The 23,427-nt window shown below is 41.7% G+C and overlaps 1 protein-coding gene across 1 annotated transcript in view; it reads left to right on the forward strand.

Annotated features, from left to right (window-relative positions):
- The window catches only part of CDH13 (cadherin 13), a 1,018,642-nt gene that overhangs the window by 647,527 nt on the left and 347,688 nt on the right, over positions 1–23,427 (forward strand). Inside the window, exon 6 of the mRNA XM_090259850.1 lies at positions 2,776–2,920. Within this exon, the coding sequence (XP_090115976.1) occupies positions 2,776–2,920 (145 nt within the window). The remainder of the gene's footprint in view (positions 1–2,775; positions 2,921–23,427) is intronic.

Here is a 23,427-nt window from a genome sequence, read left to right on the forward strand (position 1 = left end):
ATAAATGTCTCTTAAGAGCATTTTGCTGTTTTTAAATGCTGTGCATCTAATGATGTTGTTTTTTAATAAAAAATCCAGGAGTCAAACTCTGGGTACTGGTATAACATAAAATGCTATCGTGTTGTTTACTTACATAATTCATTTTATGAGATTCAGCTTAACATTTTTCATTCATCTTAACTGATTATATATTCTTCATGTCCGTCTGTCTTTCCATCATGTTGAGATGGATCTGGAGTCTGCCCCTCCCAGTTCTAGTATATTTGCATATTTGGCAAATGTGAATTTTTATTCCTTTATCCTACATGTGGCTTCTTATACTACCCAAGTCTTGTAGAAAGTGAAAGTGTTGGAGGTCATCAAGAGCATGTGACCACCAGTTGACCCGTGAGCTGGACCCATACAGTCAGAGGCTCCTCACCCTGTCTCCTGTCCTTGTAATATATGTTCTGCCCATCGTTCCCAGTGTGACCTGTTTTCAAGGACACAGCTTTGAGATAGTAAGGTGCCAGTGAGACCCTCTGGATGGTATATGTGATTGAACCCAGTTAAGGCCTCTACATAAACTTTTAAGATTCTGGTGGGTGGGCACAGAGGTCTACTTGTCTTGCAATCACCCACAACAAGCCTTGGAGGTAAGTTCCCTTGCCGATTGAACCTGCCCCTACCAATCTGGAGCGGTCTGACCCTCTCCTAGGTCTCCACACCCTCCGTGTATGACCGCCAGTCTGAGAACAAGCAGAAAGCTTGAGAGTCAGATCCAAGATACATGTTGTCTTTAGATAGGTGTTGGGGGTTAAGTTAAAATCAAGTCTTTGGCTCTTTGGGGAGAACGAAAGGCCAGACCTTCATTATTGCATGAAATTCCCCAATATTTTGTTATAACTTTTCTTTTGCAGTATTCTCATAGTAGTTTTGCAGTATTTCTCATAACATGAAAGTATACAAGTGAACTCTAGTTAAGACTTCTTTTTATTCAGATGTTAAATGGCCCTTTAATTTCTTATTAACTAAGATACACATGCATTATTTTGTCTTCTCAAGAAATCAAAGTGTGTGTGTGTGTATAAATTTGCTAGTGAAAGAATTAAGTAAAATTAAAGGAAAAAAAATGAAAAATATATCTCTCTACCCAAACATACCTGGTTTTATTTTTGCCAAGTTCAAATTCTGTCTATATGTATATGTCACATATGTATGATATACATGTCATTTTGTATATTTTTACACAATATTCTAAGTAGATCAACAGGTTTAATTATTACTTTATCTAATGGCGGTGTTCTAGCATGTTGTTATACAAACATTCATTCAACTAGTCCCATTTCACAGGACATTTAGTGGATGTCAGTATTATTTCATTACTAGGAATAACACTACAGTCAATACCTCCTGTTTTCATATATGTAGTGCAACCTAACTCAGCTAGAACCAGGAGTGGTATCCAAATGGAAAAAAGCAGACAGATTTCACAGTGCCACTTTCCAAAATGATGATATGGATTAATACCACCATCACGTGGGGTGCAACTGTGCAGATTCGTTACAACAGTGTTTCTTTTATTTTCTTAATTTGGGCTAGTTTTTGCAATAATGTGGATAACAGTAACAGCGGCAACAATAGCAGGAGCTAATACTCTTGAGATATGTTATGTGACAGGCATCGAGTGCTTTAGAAACATTGTTTTTATAGTGGTTAAAATGTAACCTCTGGAGGCTGATTTCATGGGGTCAAATCCAGACACCACCATATAATCTCTATTTGCTTGTATCCCCTCCTCACAAGAGGGTCATATAGGATCGCTGTGAGGATCAAGTGAGTTAATGTAGTAGAGAGCCTAGGTAAGCACTGGATAATAATTGGTTATTATTCCTAATAGTAAGTGTTTTTAACGTTATGCTGGGATTCCAGCTGCAGAGGCCCTTTCCCAAGGATTCCAACTATAGAGACCCTTTTCTGACTGAAATACTCAACCACCTCCAGTGCAGGGACCACCACTGACACCCAAGGAGAAATGTTACTGGCACTGCCAAGTTAAAGCAGGCTGAATTTGGCTCAGAAAATGAGAGCGTAAGGTTACTCTGATTGACTGGAAATCTCATGATGTAATTCCCTGTTTCCAAGACAATAACGCTGGTGTTTTTATGCTATTATTTTCTTCATCCTTGAGCTCTGAAGGTAGCACTTTCTGAATGGGGAATGTTTCATGGAATTTGGAGATTCCTCTGTAGATTATAAGGGCCTGGTGGGCAGGGACCCTGAGGTCTCTCAGGACTCAGCACGTGTCTTCCTTGCCCCCAGGAAGACTCTTTATACATACTTACTGGTCTGAATTTCTCCCAAAAACCACCATAAACACTCTCAGTTATTTCTTAATGTACTCTGTTCATAACTGCTTAGTCAATTATTTTTATTAGCATAACATTCCTTTTAAGCATAATGATGTTGGAAAAACAGAAAGAATATAAGCACATTTAGCTATGACTGATTTCAAGTGGGTTTTTTTTTTTTTTTTTTTTTTTGGACTTCCTTTGCAGATTTGATAAATTAATTGTAAATTTCCCAAGGGGTACCTAACAGGAATTGATCTTTGTCTTTTATTCTCTAATGTTTAGTTTCTATTCTAGTCCCAGTGACTATCCACTGAGACCAAAGTTTGAATATTGCCAAGGGCTCATTAAATTGCTGATATAACCTACTTTCTCCAGAGAACCTGACTTCAGTTTTCATAATGAATTAATACCTCTTTCTCCTCCAATCTCTTTGCTGCAATAGCTATTTGTGGAGACCACTGACGTCAACGGCAGGACTCTTGAGGGGCCAGTCCCCCTGGAAGTCATTGTAATTGATCAGAACGACAACAGACCAATCTTTAGAGAAGGCCCCTACGTTGGCCATGTCATGGAAGGATCACCTACAGGTATGTTAAATTGGCTTATCATTAGCATAACGGCTTGGGCAGTGGCATACTCTGATCTTTGGGGATTCTAGAGACTGTTTTATTGCCGCTCCAACTTGTTGTAGGTGTGCATCACCATTGGCATATGATTTCCCTGGATAGAAGCAAGAGCTGGAAAGATGCAACTCAGATATGACTGGGATGTTGCAAACTATAAAAAATATCTCCCCTTGTCCCTAAGGGTGATCCTTAGAGATGACATCTAAGCCTTCCAGGTGCAGAGGCAGTCTGACACCCTGTAAATATCCAGCTCACCCTCGTGAGGCCCACGGCCGAACTTTGTGATACAATGGAGCTGTGAAGAAAATTAAAGTCCCCACTGCAAGCTCCTCAGTTATTTCCCTTCATAACTGCATTTTAATCAGAACCATTTTGAAAAACTGGATAGGAAATGCTTTCCCCTTTCTTTGGATGTGCCTGGTGAAACCTTTGTCTTCAGTCAAAGGCCCAAAGGCAAGACATTTATTTCCCTCCCTGGAAATACTTGTACCTACTGTTATGGAAATGACTCAGTGTTACTACAGAGCTCCTTTTATCTTTTTCCCAGGGCTAACCTTCCTGTCAGGGAAGGTTTTACCATTTAGAGCTCCCCTTTCTGGCCCAATAGATACTAATTAAAGCACTCTGTGACCAGCAGCGGAAACCGGTCCTAGGTACAATGCTTGAGAAAGTGAAAAGCAAAGAAGAAAAATCACTATTGTAAGGCTGGGCTTTGATTTTAAGCTTTAAAGTGCATTTGTAAAAAAGTGCCATATTAAGTGTATGACCGCGGCTGTGTCTAGATTATGCCAAAACGAGTAAGAAAAGAGCCATTCAGCAGGCCCCACAGGAGATGGAAGCTTGAGAACTGCATTGACTGGTTACTTCCCCACCACCACCTTGGCTGAATTGATGGGATGTATCAATAACATGTAGATACATGAGGTGTTGGAAGTGTTGTCATGGTAACCTGCCTAGACTACCAAGTGGATAATTGTATGTAAGGTGCCTAAAACCTCCCTTCAACTTCAGAGAGCTGGGTGTCAGTGTATTTCATCAGACACCAGGGGCAGGACTTGGATGCACTCTGTTAAAAGGAGAGGAATTTCCTTTGTGTGCTAGAGGGCACTTGGGGGAGCAAGTGGAGGCAGAGGAGTGAAAACAGCCCTGGAGAGATGGAGAGCAGGCAGGTGAAGGTGGGTCGCATCACTTCCGGCCAGAACTTCCCTGTAGCACCTCTCAGTAGGCTGCTGTTGATGGACAGATGGCTTCTGGTGAGGGAGACCCCAGAATTTGGGTTTGATGTTTACAGAAATCTTAAACAAGATGATGTTCAGAACAAGTTAGGAGAACCAATAGGGAAACCTATTAAAGGAACTGGAGTTTGAGCAGAGCAGAAAAATGATTCTTCATTTCCATGTGTGGTACCCAGGCATATACGAGTGACTAGAATTCAAGATGGGCTGGAAAGTGTTCTAAATGTAAATGACAATGGTGACATTGAAGGCGGTCATGAGCATGTGCCTATCTTTGTATGTTATGTATGTATAAGATTAGCCAATGTTCAATTTTCCTCCCACTGTGCTCTTCCTTAAAGTTTCAGAAAGAGTTTCAAATTTTAATGTTTTATATATATATGTCATATTTTCAAAGAAAATGAAATCCTGTATGTATATTGAATTCCTTAAAGCACAAAGCAATTTGGTTAGGGTGGATGCATCTCTAGTAAAACATAAACCATCTCAAATTTCTGTTTATAATTGGAAATATCTTATAAAAATACATAAAACCTTGGATATCAGTATGTAATACTGTAGCTTCTTCTCGCCATGTGGAATTTGGCCTGAATCATGGTTTTCTTTTTTACCACCCTCTGGATTTGTCTATAAAGCAGGAATTGGAATGAACTCAGTTAAATTTGGGGTTAAAATGTGAAAATGTTGTGGAAAACTTTTAGAGGGAAGGTCACTTAGATCAGTGGTCCCTAACCTCTAGATCTCAGACCAGTACCAGTTTGGGCCTTTTAGGAACCGAGCTGCACAGCAGGAGGGGAGCTTGAATGTATCATGCTTGAATCATCCCGAAACCATCCTCCTCATCCCTGTCCATGGAAATATTGCCCTCCTTGAAGCCAGATCCTAGTTCCAAAAATGTTGGGGACCACTGCCTTAGCTTACTTAGCACGCCCTGTAGGAGAGCTCAACAGGAGGCCAGTGCAAATCTGGGAAGGGTTGTGGGATCCCTTTTCTGGCCTCCCTCCCCCACTGTAACCATTTGTAACAACAAATGCAGGAACCTATGTATTATAGACAGTGTTCTGGATCCACTTTACAGAAGAGAATGCTAACCCTGGACAGAGTTCAGTGACTTTGCCCATTTGACACATAATAGATGGGAGGCAGTGTTCTGGGCTCAACCTGTGTCATCTGCCTTCAAATCAGGTGCTCTTTGAGCCGTCCCCAGGTCTTCATGGTGAAAACAGCCATTAAACCATGGTAGCATTTCATGAGCAGTGACTGTATTCTAAGACCTTTGTATGCATGGTGTCATTTCCTCCTTTATACCATTTCCTACTCTGAGATGTGGGTGCCACTCTCCCATCATACATATAAGTAAACTGAACCTCAAAGAGGCCCAGGAACTTCCCCTAGATTACAAGCTGGTAGATGAGCTAGAATCTGTGTTCACATCTCTAGCTGCAATACACCAGCTCTTTCCCATGTATCATGTTAGAGTCGGCCACCTTCTCTCATTCTTCACAATGGACTCTTTGCAGGCCCAACTGGGAGAGAATCAGATGAACTGATTTAGCTTCTGACAGAAAGTGCCCAACTCTGACCAACTATGCAGGCTGATTGGATCACTTTGAATACATGTGAGCTGTTGCGCAGTCTCTAGAGTCAAACAGCATTCATCGTGGGACCCTTGTCCTCCTTCACTTCACTCTCTTCTGAGTCCACATGACCAGGGCTGTGACCTTTACAGCCTTCGAGAGCCCTATGCTCAGAAGTGTCCCATGGTTGGTGTTATGCTCTGTTGTCACCATCCTAAAATTCTTAACAATTGCTGAGCAAAGGGCCCTTTGTTGTCACTTTGCGCTGAGCCCTGCAATGATGTAGCTGGTCCTGTGCCCAGCACTGCGGCCCTGAGCTGGGTTTGATGCCCCATTCACCTCCTTAACAAGGTGAGACCTTGGGAAGGTTACTGAACCTTCTAGAAGCCTCCATTGCCTTGTCTGTAGATGAAGTGGGTGTAAAATAGCACCTGCCCTTGAGAACTATATGCAAGGATTAAATGAGACAGTGTGCTTTTCTTAGTGCTTAGAACATAATAAACGTAATAAATGTTCAAAAAATGCCAATGTGTTGTTAATGCTGCAATTATTATTCTGGCAGCGGGCCCCTTGGGAAGGTAAGGCAGAGGGGCATGCAGCTTGTGCGAAGGAACATTCATCTCCCAACAAACCGAGCATCATTTTCATGTTCCAGTGTACCCAGGGGCCATCAGCACCAATCCATCACAGAGGAAGGTCACCTGGATTTATCTTTGTGTGTAGACAGGAGACCATTTCTCGCTGCTCAGCACTAAAACTCTAGCATAGTGTTTTGGGGAATCATTACTAGTTGAGGGCAGGTCAACAGACAATAATGGTCTTTGAACTTTGCACATTATAAGCTGTTCCTTTGGTGGAGCCATAGGTGTTGATTTATGGGACCTAAGCCCAGACCCTGGATCTCCACGGGGCCAGCCAGAACTCTGTATGAACCCTGTGTTTTATGAATGCTTGAAGCATGACAAGACCTCTTGAGTTAGGGGACAGAGAGATGGAAAACCTGAAGTTCCTGGAGGTCACACATGCCAGGGCCCTTCAGTGCTGGCTGGTATTCATGCCCCAGTTTTGCCACTGATAGTCCTCTGGCCCCCTGTGAGAAGGCCTAACCGTGCGGGCTGGTGTGCAGGGCTTCCTCCAGGAGCAGCCCCTGGCCTGTGGATCGAGCGCACGTGGTTCACCTGAGAGAGCAGGGCACCCAGATGAGAAGCGCTGCAAGAAAGGGAAGCCAGCCAATTCAAGACGCCACACGAAGCCAGCTCCCATGTCGGGCAGATGTGCGCCTCATCCCTTGATGGAACAGTAGTGTGACTTCAGTCCACCAACTGCCCAGTTTTCCTTCATTGGTATTTTTGGACTTTCACATTCTCGTTACTTCCATTCTTGTCTATCCTGGCCAACCCCATGGGCTTCTGAAATACTGGACGTGTGGCTATTTTGAGGGTATTTTTTTGTTGGTTGGTTGGTTGTCTTATTAAGCAGATAAATTTTTTCTAAAAATAAAGCAATTTAGCTTTTTTCCATCTTCTTTTAAGTAAAAAATTGCAATCACCCTCTAGCCTCACCATCCAGAAAAAACCATCATTGCTGCCCCGGTGAGCAGAGCACCAGGGCTCGTGTGAGCGTCTTCACACACAGGTGTGCACACGCATGATGGTATAGAAATACAGTGCGACAGCCTTTTCTGTGACTCGCTTTCTTCACTCTCTGGGGTCCAGTGGATATTTTGTAAAGCAGTAAATAGTATCAAGCTACATGACTACTTCAAACAGCCAGCATCTCGATCTGCCATCAGCTAATTAGCCAATTTCTTACTGATTTAAGTTGTTCTCACTTTTCCGTACTTATAATCAATTCTACAGGGGAGAACACATCTCCTCCTACTTGTGTGAAAATCTCTTTAGGATAAATATATACAAGAGGGGCTGATGGGATGCAGGATATGCTTATTACACTTTGATGTATTTGAAGCTGGTGCTTCTCACCATTGGATTATATTTGTATCTTGGCGAAGCTCATGCATGAAGATACAATAGTATTTCTTTTCACATCTCAGCATACTGGTAGACATTTTTGTTTATTTATTTTTCTGGCTTATACCCAATATCTCCAAGTTTTTGTGGTCATTTCACTAATTGTATCTGTAGGTTATAATCTGCCTTGTTCTAGAATCCTCCCTAGATTTCATAGTCAAGCAAAAGGGCTGACATTGTTGCCCCTGAATCACTGTTGGAGTCTTAGCTTAGAGATATCACCCAGGAACAGATGTTATTAACACAATACAGTGTCATTCAGAGTGGATTCGGTGCCCTTGAATTATGGTACAAATCACTCCATCGCAGTTGATCATAAAACAAAATTTATGAAAAAGTTGTATAATCCAATCAGAGATACCTTCTCAAAGGGAAAATTCCAAAAACAAAGTATATCAAGAGTGTTGAGTTATCTCAATTTTGCTCAGGAAACTGAATCTCCCCCAACTTTCCCCTAACCATGTCTGGGGTTCCCCAGGTGATGTGTTATAGGGTCTCTAAACCAACCCAATAAAAACCTTGTCATAGCCAGTAGGTTTTTCCCTCCTTTATATCTCAGCCCCTCTGTGATGCATATCTTATTATATCTTATTATACCCAGTGCTGCATCCACTGCAGCCTTCAAGATACCATAGGGCTTAGTGAGACCGGGAGAATGCCTGGATCCCCTTTATTCTGCTAAAAGGATACCCAACCAGTCTCATTTTTAATGGGCATAACTTTGGAAACAGCCCTTCTCGTTTTTGTTCACAGACCTCGCTCCACCTAAATCTATATAGGAGTCCACGGGGGTGAGACCCACTCAGGAGACAGATGCCACACTGTTTCTTGAACCACTCCTCTCTCTCATCAGGAAGTCTTTGCTCCTGGCCGGCCTGTGTGTCTGTCTCCCTCTGCCAGGCATCCATTCTCTTGCTCATTCACGTCAGATCGCCACATTCCGGGCCCTGTGGGTAACCCAGTGAACTGGAAATGTATGGCACCTGTGCGCAAGGAGGTGACTCCCCAGTTAAAATCCATGCCTGGCATTCCTGTCCCCCTCCTTTGTTGGATCTATTTTAGACTCAAGCTGGAAGTCATGCCTCCATCACTCCACATTTGGGAGAAAGAATGGTTTGTGACATCAACTCATCAAATATTTTTAAATAAAATAAAAGTAAATTTCAATTAATTAAAATAAAATAATTTAAAGTGGGGGGGTAAAGAAATATTGGTAGCTTTATAAACATAGTGATCATTCTACAACGTTTTGAAAGTATAATCTGATTGATATTTCCAGCCAAAATGGAAATCAAGGGACAGCTGAGCAGCTACAAAATGCAAGCAAAATGGTCCTTGGGCTGCTAGGGCACAGGAAGGACATGGCAGACACAGAGGGTGCTGAAATTCATCCCGCGACCCAAGGGTCCACTCAGAATAGTCCAGGAATTTTTTGTGCTACATATGAGTGTAACAGAGCGGCAGATTCACAATGACATTTAACAGTTATAACTTCAGGGACACTCTTTACTTCAGATCAATCCCTGACGACCATTTCATTCAGCAAAGTCATTCAACAAATATTTATTGTATAGCTTCTATGAGTCAGGTGATGTTCTAGGGGCTGGAGATAGAGCAGTGGCAGAGACCCTTTAAGATTCTACTTTTAAGACATTTACATTTTACTGGTCGGAGAAAGATAATTAACAATGAAATGTATAAACAAGGTCAATTTAAGTTCTTTGGATAAAATAGAACAAGGTGATGCAACAGAATGACAATGAGGTGCTATTTAAGCGTAGACCAGTGAGAATGTGAGCCCACCATGCAAAGGCATCAAGCACAGAGTTTGCAGGCAGAGGGATTATAAATAAAGTCAGAGGTCTGAAGCAGGAGTGGCAGGTGGAGGGACAGAGGAGGCCAGCGGGATGGGAGAATGTCAGCAGGAAGACTGCTAGGTGAGTTCAAGGAGATAGGCAAGTACAGGATCACTTTGAACAGAAGTCAGTAAGTGATAGGCCATGAGCCAAATCTTTCCTACTGTCTGTTTGTTTGTTTTTTTTTAAATAAAGTTTTACTAGACCACAGCCATGCCCATTTAGGTATTGCTCATTATTGCTCACTTAAGCATTGACTATGGCTGTTTTTGTACGATATTAGAGGTGGGTATTTGGGACAGAGACTATATGTCAAAACCAAAAATATGTACTACCTGTATATCTATATATTTAATATTTGAAGTATTTTTAAATAAATACCTGGGCCTTTACAGAAGAAGTTTGAAAATCCTGGATTAGAGCTCCATAAGTTTTCATTATACTTTAAATTTAGTAGGAAGCCCTTGGGTGTTTTTAAGCAGGAGACTAGTAAAATCCATTTTACTGTCAGTGGTATAGAACAGGTGTAGGATAACCAGAATTCAGATGTGAGAAGACCAGGGCCTGGACAGAGGTGGTAACAGTGAAGGTGGAGAGAAGAGGTCACATAAGATGTTTTTGTGGCCCTGATGAATGGAGGAATATTAAATATTGACTCATTTTATGGTACCAGATTATTATAACTGATGCCATCTAAATGGAACTATGCTAATACTGTCAACGTTCATAGGTTTATAAATTTTCCTCAAGTATGAACTGGATTTCACCCTCAGTATTCTATCTAAGGCATAAGCTTAAGGCCAGGGGCTTGGATTTTCTTGTCTTGATCACTGATTTTCAGCATCTAGCAGAGTTTCAGGCCCCCAGTCGTCACTCAATCAATTCCATGCCATGAACAGATGGCCCCAAATGGCAGAAAGTATGAATCACCATAAACCTACCTTTTATTTTATTTTAAAATAAGTGTTGCCTTTATTGGCAATTTATTCATTCCTTCGACAAATATCTTGGAGTGCCTATTATGTACCAGACACACTGCCTCTCAGTAAGCATGGGGTGCAGAGGTGCATAAAATAGACATGCGCCCTGAGTCCATAGCATTGGCAGGCTCATGAGGAAGGCAGATGACAAATAACCTGGGCCTGCTGTCACTGCTGTACAGGAAAAAGGCAGGGACCCCCTGGGAGTGGCTGGACCCACCCTCCGTAGCACTGAGGAGGGAGATGGGCCTGACCCCAGGCAATGCAGCAGCAATAACCACCAATATAACTTTTCTGGTACTGAGTATCAGTCTAGGTTCCATGCCTATCTTTTAATGAACTCCATACAATTCTCTTCCAGTTGAGGAAACAGAAACTCAGGGAGGCGAGGTTACTTCCCCCAAAGTCACACAGCCGGTGGTGCTGAACCTGGAATTCAGATCAGACTAACTCCGGCGTCCTTTCGTGTCCTCCCCACCTTCAGGACCCACTGTCCTTCAACCACTTCAGCTGTGAAAATGTCAAGATCAATCCAAACCTGCCACCCTGAGTCTAGAAAGCATAGTCTTGTATGCATGTGTGTGTGTGTATGTACATACCTGTGTGTGTGCATGTGTAAGTTGTAAGCATGCAAATGGGTGTGTGTATAGATGAAGGAGAGAGCGGGCAAGAGTGCGGGAGGGAGAAAAACACCAGCAGCCATCCTGAGTCACTTTATGACAGCCTAGCTCACCGGGTACATTCCTGTAGCCAACAGTTACCGACAGTGGCCTTCTCCAATGGAGCCAGATTCTCCCCCTAGCAGGGGTTTGGGAGCCACTCAAGGAAAGCTCTTCTCCAAGATTCATAGGCATGCTAGGCCATCAGTCTGGACAGTCTACAAACGTCAGTTGGAAGAGATTTATAATCAACAGAGAGCTTGATAAACCAGCTTTTACTGCAGCACCGTCACACTAAGAATACCGTCCTTCCTGGGAGCACAGTCCAGAGCGGCTGCTTCCATCTATTGAATCGCTGGACCTTAATATATCCACAGTACATAAAAAGAAACCCCAGATAATTTATGTATGGAAACACCCTCCTTCTTAAGTAAGTGGAAGAACCTCAACATTCTAAGTTCAATGGGGAGAGGGCATATAAAATTTCTTTCAAGTACACGTTTTATAAAATATAGGTCATGAATTCAATTTTCCAGTATCAAAGAATAAATTTTAATAGACTTAGAGCTTTCTTGTTTTAATGATGGCTGAGTTTTTCTTAATAAACCAAGCATCGTCCCCAAACCTATTTTATTATTCAGAAGACTGGCTGTTTTCAAAGATGTCTCAAAAGTTCGGTTTGAGGAATTGTCGATGTTTTCTTCTTGCTCTGGTCCTCAACTTTTGTTTAGTGTTTTTAATCACAGGTTTTATCTTCTAAGTCTATGGTTAATAAGGGGCTGCCAGCACAGATACCCTCTTCATGGGGAAGGCTGGGTGGGCCCATGTTTCTGCAGCTGGCCCAGAAGGGGCATTCTGAAAAGGCCCCTTTGCAGAATTATGGAGGACCTCACAGGCATGTACCCTTGACCATCACGACCAGACTCACTGAGCTGCTTGCCTTCTGTCCCCACGCTTCTCTTTGCACTTCTGCAACGTCACCTTCTCTCTTGCCGAGGAGGTCCTATCCATCCTTGTTGCCTCACACCCAAGTCACAAGCCAGGGTTAGAGGTCATGACTTGAATAGCAACCTAAATGTGTGAAATTAAGTTCATCATCTTCTGTGCGTTACACATTGCAAAAATGGCTGGGAAAGTATGTTTGACATAGTTTAACTTAAAATGTTGAACCATGCAACTAAATCAGAAAACCCAAGAGACCGCTGCTATTGCTGTCAAAGAGACAGAGGAGTTCAGACATGGTAGAGCAGTGGTTCAGCGAGGGATGGTTTGCACCCTTCCCCAGACAACTTTGGTTGCCACCCTGGGGGAGGGGAAGGTGCAGCTGGCATCTAGTAGTGGGTAAGGGCCGGGAATGCTACTAAATATCTTAAAATACACGGAACAGCCCCACCACAATGGATTATTTGGCTCAAAATGTCAGTAGCGCCAAGGTTAAGAAACCCTGCCCAAGATGAAGAAAATGAAGATTTGGGGTTTTGAAGCCCGAATCTGAAGTCTGGAGGAGAGAGGCTCCAGAGTGTGTGCACGGTCAGTGTCTCTCTGTGGTGAGCTCTGGGGTGAGGGGTGGCAAGGACCCGTTCCCCTCCGGGCAGTCAGGTAGCATGTGGCTGAAGTTGACAGCAGGCACTGGATGAGGGGCGCTGGTGCTGGGCCTTGTACCAGGGGATTCCCCAACATCAGTTCATGGACTCCCCATGGAGTCCAAGGAGGTAGACACAGTGATCATCGCCATGTTTCCAACAAAGACAATGAAGCTTAGGAAGTTAGAAAACAACCTTTTCAGAAGAGACCTCTTCCTCAATACCTATTCTTCTCTCCTTCAGTAGAAGACCACAAGGTGCTACAGCTGCAGTGTGTCCACATAAAACCTATGTTACCCAGACTCCACGGCAGCTCGATGTGGCCACATGATGCAACCCCAGCCAGTGCGCTACAGAGAGTCTTAGGGTCGGTTTCTGGGATGACTGGGGCACCCAGCCTGTTGGGAAGAGTCCCCTGGTGCTCCTCATCACCTGCTTCTCTTTGCTGCCTAGAATGAGGATACGATGGTTGGAATTCAGGCCATAGGAAGGTGGTACAAAAGGTAAACTGAGACTGGATTCTGTTGCCTGTGGAATATCATGTTAGAGCTAGACTGCCCCTCTCCAGAATTATTTTACAGGAGACAATAAGGAACTTCTGTCTTAATTAACTCCATGTTACTTTAGGTTCTCTGTATTTGTTGCCAAACCTAATAAAGCTGACATGTTTAGTATTACTCAACCAGAATTACAGCCCAAACAATTTGATGCCAAGCAACGCTTTTACACCAGCATGCTACACTGCCCAAGGCATAAAAGCCCACCTTCCTCTGTGTTTCATGCCACCAGTTTTTGTATAGTAATCAGAAAGTTGAGCCGTTTTTGGAACAAAAATGGTTTTTGTCTCCTCCATGGTCTTAGAGTTCTTTCCAGAAAGCATTCTGAGGCCTCTGTCATTAGATGCTTTTATTAGATTAAAAATGAACTCAGTGCCCTGTGATGGAAACTTTCTTAGCACAGTGGTGTTGACTGTCTACTGTCACAGTCATTCCACATCATGGTCCAGCACTGATGATCTGAAAATACCCCAAAACGGGGTGTCATCGTGTGGCTGCCATTGATGTCAATGTTCTGGCCTCGTGTCCACATCCCAAGGACTCGTGAAGGAGGGAAAGGTGTTGGAATACTAGGAGGGCTCTGGAAGCTTTTCAGAGAATATTCACTGGTTTTTGTTTTGTTTTGTTTTTTCTTGCCCCTGAGTCAACTGGAAATGCATTATGAGGATGTACCTGTCAGTCTGTCAGGGAAAGCAATGTGTTCTGGCAAAAGCATAGCACAGGGGTTGAGAGCACTGCTCCGGTGTCCAAAAGACCTGGTTTTCAGTTACATTTTCACTACTAATTGGGAGACCTTGAACATGTGGTCTTACCTCTCTGAGCTTTGAGGAACTCCTCTGCAGAATGAGGATCGTGATAATGCCCCGAAGGGTAGCTGTGGGATTCGGTGAGGAAATGGGTATCAAGTTCTGAGCACCATGCCTGACAAAACACACATGTGCCACACATATTTGCAGCTACCGACCACTTTTTTTTTTTTCCTAATGACAATAGATTCAAGAGGGTCACAGAGCCATCACCTAGCATCTTGCAAGGGAGGAAAGAGCACTGCCAACCAGCAAAGCTAAATTCCATTCCTGGCTCCTTCTCTTATCAGCTGTGTGAATTCATGTCTCTCTGTCCTCATTTTGAATTGGTGATAATCCACTGTGGCAACATTTTGCATGAGTTTGAATTGGGAACATTTGAAATGATGCAATATGGAAATAATACAATCTCATTTGTGCACAAGTTTAGAAACGATGTAATTTCCCAAATTTTAAGTATTTGTCAAGAATAACATAATTTCAGAATGGTTGGCAGTGTTCTCTTTCTCACTGTCTCTCATATATATGTTTATATTTATTTATCTCTATATGTGTATATATACACATATCAGCTTTGATGAAATATAATTTGCATAAATAATTCACTGATTCACCCATTTAAGGTGCATGATTCAATGGTTTTTAATACACTATTCACAGAATTGTATCATCACCACAATCAATTTTAGAATATTTCCACCATCCCCAAAGGAAATCCTGAATCCATTAGAAGTCATTTCCCATTTACTGCATCCCCCCGCCCCCCAGCTCCCTAGCCCTCAGAAACCACAAATCTACTTTCTGCCTCTATAATAGATTTGCCTATTCTGGACATTTCATATAAATGGAATCACATAGTATGTGGTTTGTTGTGACTGGCTTCATCCGTGAAACATAATATTTTCAAGGTTTATCTGTATTATATGCAGCATTTATTATATCAGTACTGTGTCCCTTTTTATCGCCAAAGACAGTGTTCCTTTAATAAATCTGCTCTTACCATAGCCGATGCCACTTTAATAAAATAAGTACATGCTATTCTTTGTCAAGATCAGTCTTAAATTATGCACTTCCATAATTATTTTAGATATTTGAGAATATGTGCCTTACATAAAGTATACCTGTGCTCTACTTATCTTGCAATTTTGTAAGAATTAAATGTGATAATACATGTAAGTTCTTCGTAACAAGGACCTGATATAGGGTGGTCCCTCAAGAAATGGCCCCTCCCTGCCTTGGCCTCTTTGTTTCTTCTGTAGCCCATCTACTTGTCTTCCATTTTCCTGTTTCCGTCACCCTAAGGCATCTCCATCAATAAAGATCCCAATTGATTAAGTATAGGAATTATTATGAAGTGTTTTCTAAGGAGTTTACTCACCAGATATCCAAAAAATAGTTTCCACTAAAATGTCAAGCTTTTGGAAATCCATCAGTGGTTCAAGTTAGATGCTCCCTCATAAATTCCCATCAATATCTATGCATTTATCAGGTAATCTGAAACCTTTACTCTTGTCAGCCTGAGTACATACATTTCTATTATGAGAGTGACGCTGGGTTTATGAGCTTTGAGGAAAGACAGCTTTTGAAGAGAGCCATCATATGGTCTTTCCTAACTTATTTCAGCAAGATGTGTAGGTGAAAGCCATTCAGCCTGCCTGCATCCTTTACCACCTCCCTTTGCCCTTGGCAACGAGGTGCCACAAGCCATCATGCTTGCCTTGTGTGCGGGAGACATCAGGATGGGTACTTTCAAACTGGTCATTCCATTCCACCTTCCCAGTGACGCTGAGTATCATTATCTCCAGGATGCACATGATGAAACATAAGCTTCAATAAGCAGAAGTGAAGCTACGTGAGTTTAAGTCAGTCTGACCTCACATCCCTTCTTCCTTCAAGGAGACCGCATACCCTGTCTCAGGGTGGGCTTCTTAGTATTCCCGCTTGCCCTTCACAGTCAGACTTATTTACTCTTATTCAGTGGTCTCTGAGGTAAGCAATCAGTGCTATTCCCCAGCCAAGGCTGTGCATCTAAATGGAAGTGTTTGTTTTATCGCTTATGGGAGATGTAATAGGCAAGCAACAAAGACAGCAGTGTGGTTTCAGCTGAGAGCTTGCAGGCTCAGAAGCTGCTCTAGGTCCTGCCTGTCCATGCGGACTTTCCCTTACAACATGGGACAGTCTAGCTGTGCCTGGTCCTAAATGCAACTTAAAGGGTCAGGTCAAGCTCCCTGACAAAAGGGCAAATACCACCAGAGGAAAAATTTCTAGAGTTAGAAAAACTGTAACCAGGGATCTAGAGAGTAAATTTGGTTCTAGGTATTTTCACCCTATGCATTGTTTTCTGTGAATGTCCTTGCCAACAGCTTTGTCTCCACGAACATTTCGCCACATATGTAATGGGCCATGCACATAGAATAACTGGTGACCCTTTGGTTTACACTTGACAGATGTAATGTATCGAAGCGAGTTGTGAGTTTGGTTTCATTTCTCTATTGATGAAGTTCTCATAGTACTCTCGTTTTTATATTTTATAAATCTTAGCCCTTTTATAGTGGTCTCTACAGTGATGAGGAGATGTGGTGATCTTAAAATACTGGATGATACCAACCTACTAGGAAACACAGTGGTACAGCTTACTGGAAGTGTGAAGTAAGAGAGTAAAAAGCCAGATTGCCTACTATCCTAGAACATGAAAACACATCTGTTTTTGTAAACCCTTCCAAGAACATAGTCGTCCCTCCCACTCATCAAAACCCAAAGTTTCCCAAACTATGGCAAATGCACACGAGGTGGCTACTAATTCACTACATTCTTTGAGAGCATTAATTGTAGATTCTTTAGTTGGAAACTGATACCTCTCTCAGTAAAGGGAAAAACTGTAGCAGAAAATAACTAATACCTCTCTCAGTAAAAGGAAAAACTGTAGCAGAAAATAACTAATACCTCTCTCAGTAAAAGGAAAAACTGTAGCAGAAAATAACTAATACCTCTCTCAGTAAAGGGAAAAATTGTAGCAGAAAATAAAAAAGTGTGATGCTGAGCAAGGAGACCAATCAATAAGCAATACAATGTATAAAGTATTTAATTTTATTGATTTTCCAGGTTTTATTTATGCTTTTTAATGTCTCCTCATTTCTTTTTCATTATTTTACCTTTTGTGGCCAAATTGCCTTACAGCCAATTAGTTGTGCAATGAAAATATTTGTGGTGAAAATACTTGTGGCAAAAATGTTTACAGCAAACATTCCTATGGCAAAAATACTGGACACAATTACGTTTATCTATCAAAGTATCAATCAGAAATGTTTCCTGCTACAGGTAACAAAATAGCAGTTTAAGTGGCTTGACCATTTCTGGTTGATTTTTCTCGTATTTCCAGAAGCTAAGTGGTGGGTGGCTGCCACTGTGCTTCAGTGACCTGGCAGGGAGCACCTCCGTGAGTCTCCAGCCTTTCTCTTGTGGCTGCAAGACTATCACAGCTCTATCTACATTCGAGGAGGAAGAAAGAGAGAAAAGGAGACAATGTCTATGGTTTTTATTTGGAAATACATATATTATGTATTATATGTACAGGAAATATATATCTATTTTATACACACACACACACACACACACACAGAGAGAGAGAGAAAGGATATACATCTATATATGGAACTGGCTCACACAGTTACAGAGGCTGAGAAGTTCCATGGTCTACAGTGAGAAAGCTGGAGACCCGGGGCATCCATGGTGTAGTTCCAATGTAAAAGCCAGCAGGCTTGAGGGCCAGAAGAGCCATTGTTTCAGTTCAAGTGTGAATGCAGAAAAAGACCAATGTCACAGCTCAACAAAGTCAGACAGAAAGTTTCCTCTACTCAGCCTGTCAGTTCTATTCAAGTTTCCAAATGATTGTGTGAGGCCCACCCACTTTGGGGAGGGCAATCTGCCTTACTCAATCTACTGAATCGAATCTCCAGAAACACTGAGAAACCCAGAACGACATGTGACCAGTGTCTGGGTACCCCATGGCCCAGTCAAGTTGACGCATAAAATTAAACTTCACAGTGTTTTAGGCAGAATTTTGGACCCCATGAGCTCCACCACCTACGGTTACTCCTACGGTCATATTACCTTACATGGAAAAAGAGGCTCTGCCAATGTCACTTAAAGTTATTAATCAACTGACATTAAAATAGGGAGATTATTTTTGGATTATCCAAGTGGATCCAAATAATCACATGAGCCCTGAAAAGTAGAAGAGTGAGGTGGGACAGTAGGAGATATAGCAGGAGAGGAGTTAGTGAGATGAGGCAGAGATTAGTTCAGAGCGTTCAGAGCCTGAGAAGGACTCAGCCTGCTGTCGGCTTGAAGATGGCACTGGGCCATATCAAAAGCATGAGCAGGAAATCAATTCTGCTGACATCCTGAATAAGCTTGGAAAGGTGTATTCCCTGAGTCTTCGGTAAGGAACACATCCCTACCGACACCTTCCTTTCAGCCTTGTGAGACCCTAAGCAAGAAACCCAGATGAGCCCCACTGTGCCCAGAATTCTGACCCACAGATACTGTGAGATAATAAATGGCTGTTCTTTTAGGCCACTAAATTGGTGGTAATTTGTTACAGCAGAAATAGAAAGCTAATACAGTATGTGATTTGCATTTTTTCTATGCTAATTATGATTGAAGTTGCTTTTCCAAAAATGAAAACCAAAATAGCCAACCAAATAACAGAAATAAAGAGAAATACACACTTAAACTGTTTTAACAACTATCAAAAGTTCAATTTCAAATGAATTACCGACGTATAATTTCCAAGGATCCCCAATACCAACATCATTCTTAAATAAAAACAGCATCAAAACCAACTTTCAGGACATGTTTAGTAACACATCCTAATGAAGCTCCCCGTAATTATGAATTCTTTTGATATTCATGTGATTCCACTAATTATGATGAACCCTCCTTTGAGGAGGTCACGCTGACTGCATTAAGGATCTTCACAGATAAGTCCCCAGGCCCATTCAGCTTTCAGCAGTAATGGCAGCACTTGCCGCAGTTCACCTCATTTTCTAGAGTAGATGTCTTTCATAAGATACTGGAATTTGAAGAGACAACGACACTGGGAAAACAACATCCCTGCAATTGGAAAAAGCTGCTGTTGTTAATGAGTTCAGCAATACCTTAGCTGAGTGCACAGCACAGCAGTCTAAGGACTGTGCCTCTTTGCAACGTCTCCCTAAATATTCTTATGCAAAATACACACAGAACACATGTGTTGGAAGTTACCCTTCCTGATAGGCCCCTTAGCACATTTATTTGGAAATATAACCTCTCCTGACCTGTCTTCAATTCCAGAAGTCTTAGGATATCTGAACTGTGGAACAGAAAAGGTCATGGAGTGACCCTCTTGGGAATGTTCAATGCATAGGTGGAATCAAAAAGACAAACAAACCAACACACATATCATGTGCCATATTCCGCACCTTTGGCCAACAGTGTGCTGAATTCTTTCAGCCTTCTTTCTTTTAGTTTCTTTTAATAGAACAGCTTTATCACAATCTAATTCACATACTGCCCGATTCACCCATTAAAGTGTACAAATCAATGTTTTGTGGTGTATTCAGTCATCATCACAATCAGTTTTAGGACATTTTTATCAACTCTCGAAAAGAAACACCAAACTCATTAGCATTCACTTCTCATTTCTCCCCAAACTCCGCCAGCCCTAGACAACCACTCATCAACTTTCTGTCCAAGGGATGTACCTGTTCTGGACATTTTATGTAAATGGAATCCAGTGATACATGGCCTTCTGCATCTGGCGTCTCTCACTTAGCGTCATGCTTTCAAGGTTCATCAGTGTTGTAGCGTCTATCAGTGCTTTATTCTATTTTAGTGCCAGATATTCTACTGTATGGATTATTATTTTATTTACATTGTTTTATTATTATTGTATTGTATTTATCCATTCATTATTTGGTGGGCATTGTGTTACTGCTAGTTTTGGCAATTATGAATGATTCTGCTAAGAACATTTGTGTACAAGTTTTACCCAGACATATGTTTTTATTTCTGTTGGGTTTACATCTAAGGATGGAATTGCTAAGTCATAAGGTAGCTCTATGTTAATCTTTTGAGAAACTGCAAAACTGTTTTCCAGATCAGCTGTACCACTTTACATTCCCACCAGTAATGTGGGAGGGCCCCCATTTCTTCACCCTCCACTCATCATCTGTCTCTTATTAGCCATCCTAGTGTATGTGAAGTAGTATCTCCATGTCTTTGATTCACAAGTTTTTAACCAAGATTGTTTTGGATATTTTGGGTCCTTTGTATGTCCATATAAAGTTTAGAATCAGCTTGTCAAGTTGTACAAAAAAAGAAGGCAGCTGAGATTTGAACAGGTACTGTGTTGAATCTGTACATCAATTTAAGGAGTCTGACATCTTAACAATATTGAACCTTCCAATCCATGAGCATAGAATGTTTTTCCATCTATTTAAATCTATAATTTCCTTCAATGATATTTTTAGTTTTCAGTATATAAGTCTTGCATTTCTTTTGTTACATTTATTCCTAAAGATTTTACTTTTTGATGCAATTATAAATTATATTGTTTTATTAATTTAATTTTAGATTATTGTTATTTTATAGAAATGCAATTGATTTTTATTAAGATAGTCAACCTATAACTGTAAGTTTACACTGTGTTGATTGGAAACATTTATATATTGCAATATGATTATCACTCTTGTATTAGCTAACACCTCTGTCATGTCCCATCATTTCCTTGTTGTAGTGAAAACACTTACAATCTAGTCTCTTAGCAACCTTGGAATATATAACACAGTGTTGTTGAGTGTAATTCCTGTGCTGTGCATGAGCTCTCAAGAACTTGTTTATCTTTTAGGTGCAAGTTTATACCCATTGACAAACATGTTCCCGTTTCCCCCACCCCCAGCCCTTGCTAACAACCATTCTACTCTCTGTTGCTATGAGTTCAGCTTTTAGAGATTCCTGAAAATTTGCTGATGTTCTCTTTACACACGCGGTATTGTGCTTATTTTATAGGTTCAGAGACCTGCTCACTTCTCATACTACAGAGGCCTGAGCCCAATGCTCACATTCTGTTCTTTTATGCCTTCATGTTGTACATGTTTATGTGTATGAGAGAAATATTAAGTAACACATTACATATTAATGCAGCACTGCCCCAAATCCTCATTCTATTTGGGTTCACCTTTTGTACCTGTTAACTCAGAAGGTGCTTGCTTGTTATGTCATGACTTAGGATTCGTCTTTCACTCCGGTGCCATCTTTGGTCTCTCGCCATTAATCGTTCACCATTACATCAGTTGTTGTTGTTTTTCTTAAATGTCTGCACATCGACTCATTTCCTAATGACAGTGCAACTGCCACCTGTTGATTTCTGACCACACCATCTCCCCGCATTCTTGATGCTAAAATATAGGCACCTAGGTCCAGACCTCTCCCTCCCCTTTCAAGGTGATCAGAGAGGCTCCTCTAGTTTTCACACTCATCCTTCACATCTTTAGACCCCACTGAGGGCCCTCCCATGGGCTACCCCATTGTCCTTTCTCTAGAAACAGTAGCCAGCCCCAAAGAGTGAGCCTCAGTGGTACCCAACCCACATGTGTGACACCTTGTGAAACCAAGGCCAAGTGCAACTGTCTCAAGCACCCAGCTGCATGGTTGATTTGTCTCTGTCCTCTCATCCTTTGCTGTTGGTCTTTCCCTCTACTTCGAGAGCACAGTTGGGCCTGTCTGGAGCGATCTCCACAAGCTTGGATCTTTTCATCTCCAGCGTTTTTTGCCTCTAAAATATCTCAGAAAACCTGCCTCTTTCTTTTTAAATCCTGTATTTTTATTTCTACATTATATCAGCTCTCCCATGGCCTTGCCCTTTTAATTATCATGATCTCCTTCCCACATCTTCGGTCATGTTCTCCACCATTTCTCTCTTTCATCCAGGTCTCTCCCTTCAATTTATTTTCCTTATGTGCCACCTATTACAATATGTATTCTTTCTCTTTCATGGCTCATCAATACTTTTGGACAATATGTAAGCATTACACACCTCTGCCTAGATAAAGGATCGTTTTAGGTGCATAGTGGTGAGCTTTTGTTGTTATCCGTTTGTTCTGATGGATAGCTAAACAATACCTAGTACATTATCCCTGTGGTTTTACTCATGTCATTGCTTAGAACTAGTTTAAATTTTAATGATAAATTTAAAGTATATTGGAAAATAAGTACTTAAGGGTGCCAGTAGTACTTGCATATTATAAAGTAGTCCTTGGATGACTGAGATATGGAAAACTTTTGTGTGATAGGAGAACTTTAAAGATGGACAGACCTCAGAATGGAGAGTGCTCTGAAACTCTCCTCTGGGTGACCCTGGAAAAGTTAGTGTCCTGCAAACCTACACAGACGAAAAGCTATAAAGATGAGAGCTAATGTACTTAAAGGCACAGGCCCATCATCCAGAAAAGCAGTAGGTATTCAATAAATGGTATCTCATCATCTCCCAGGTGTTTACTTGAGACATTGCTGAAAATGCGCAGGGATGACCCAGTAGGTAGGCTGTTCAGTTTGCCCAGTAGATGATCAGGTGATGGTTCCTGAAGTGAAGTATCATCAACAGCATTTATTGAGCACTCACCATCGGCCAATGTACTAAGGTTTTCATGTGCATGGCTCTCTCATTTACCCTTTGAAAGAGCCTTGTAAAGTCAGTTCTATTACATCCCCACTTTATAGATGAGAGCACTGTGTCTCAAGGGAAGTGAGGTGTTTTACCCAAGCTCACCTAGCACAGGCAGCTCTCATACCCAGGTGTTACATCTCAAGTCAGGAAGGTTCTGGTTTAGGTGCCACGCTGCCGGGCAGGACAACGTCTCTCTCTCCATGCCATTCTTTCCCCAAATTCAGCACAAGAGATATCTGTGCAGAGTCCTTCATGGACTAGGTCTACTGCAGACATAGAAGGTGCAGGAAGACTCACCTCTGCTTTCTGGGGCAAACCATGTTGATGAGTAAAGAAGACAGACAAATAATGCCATTGCACTGGGCTAAATTAGCCAAGCACACACAGGCAGTCCCCATCGCCATTAATATGGATCCAGGGAAGCCAAGCAATGGACATTTTACAAAGTCAAATAGAATTCTTATAAAGATCAACAGAA

Source organism: Furipterus horrens, unplaced genomic scaffold (genome assembly GCF_987537825.1).
Source record: "Furipterus horrens unplaced genomic scaffold, mFurHor1.1.pri manual_scaffold_13, whole genome shotgun sequence".
Classification (NCBI taxonomy): Eukaryota; Metazoa; Chordata; class Mammalia; order Chiroptera; family Furipteridae; genus Furipterus; species Furipterus horrens.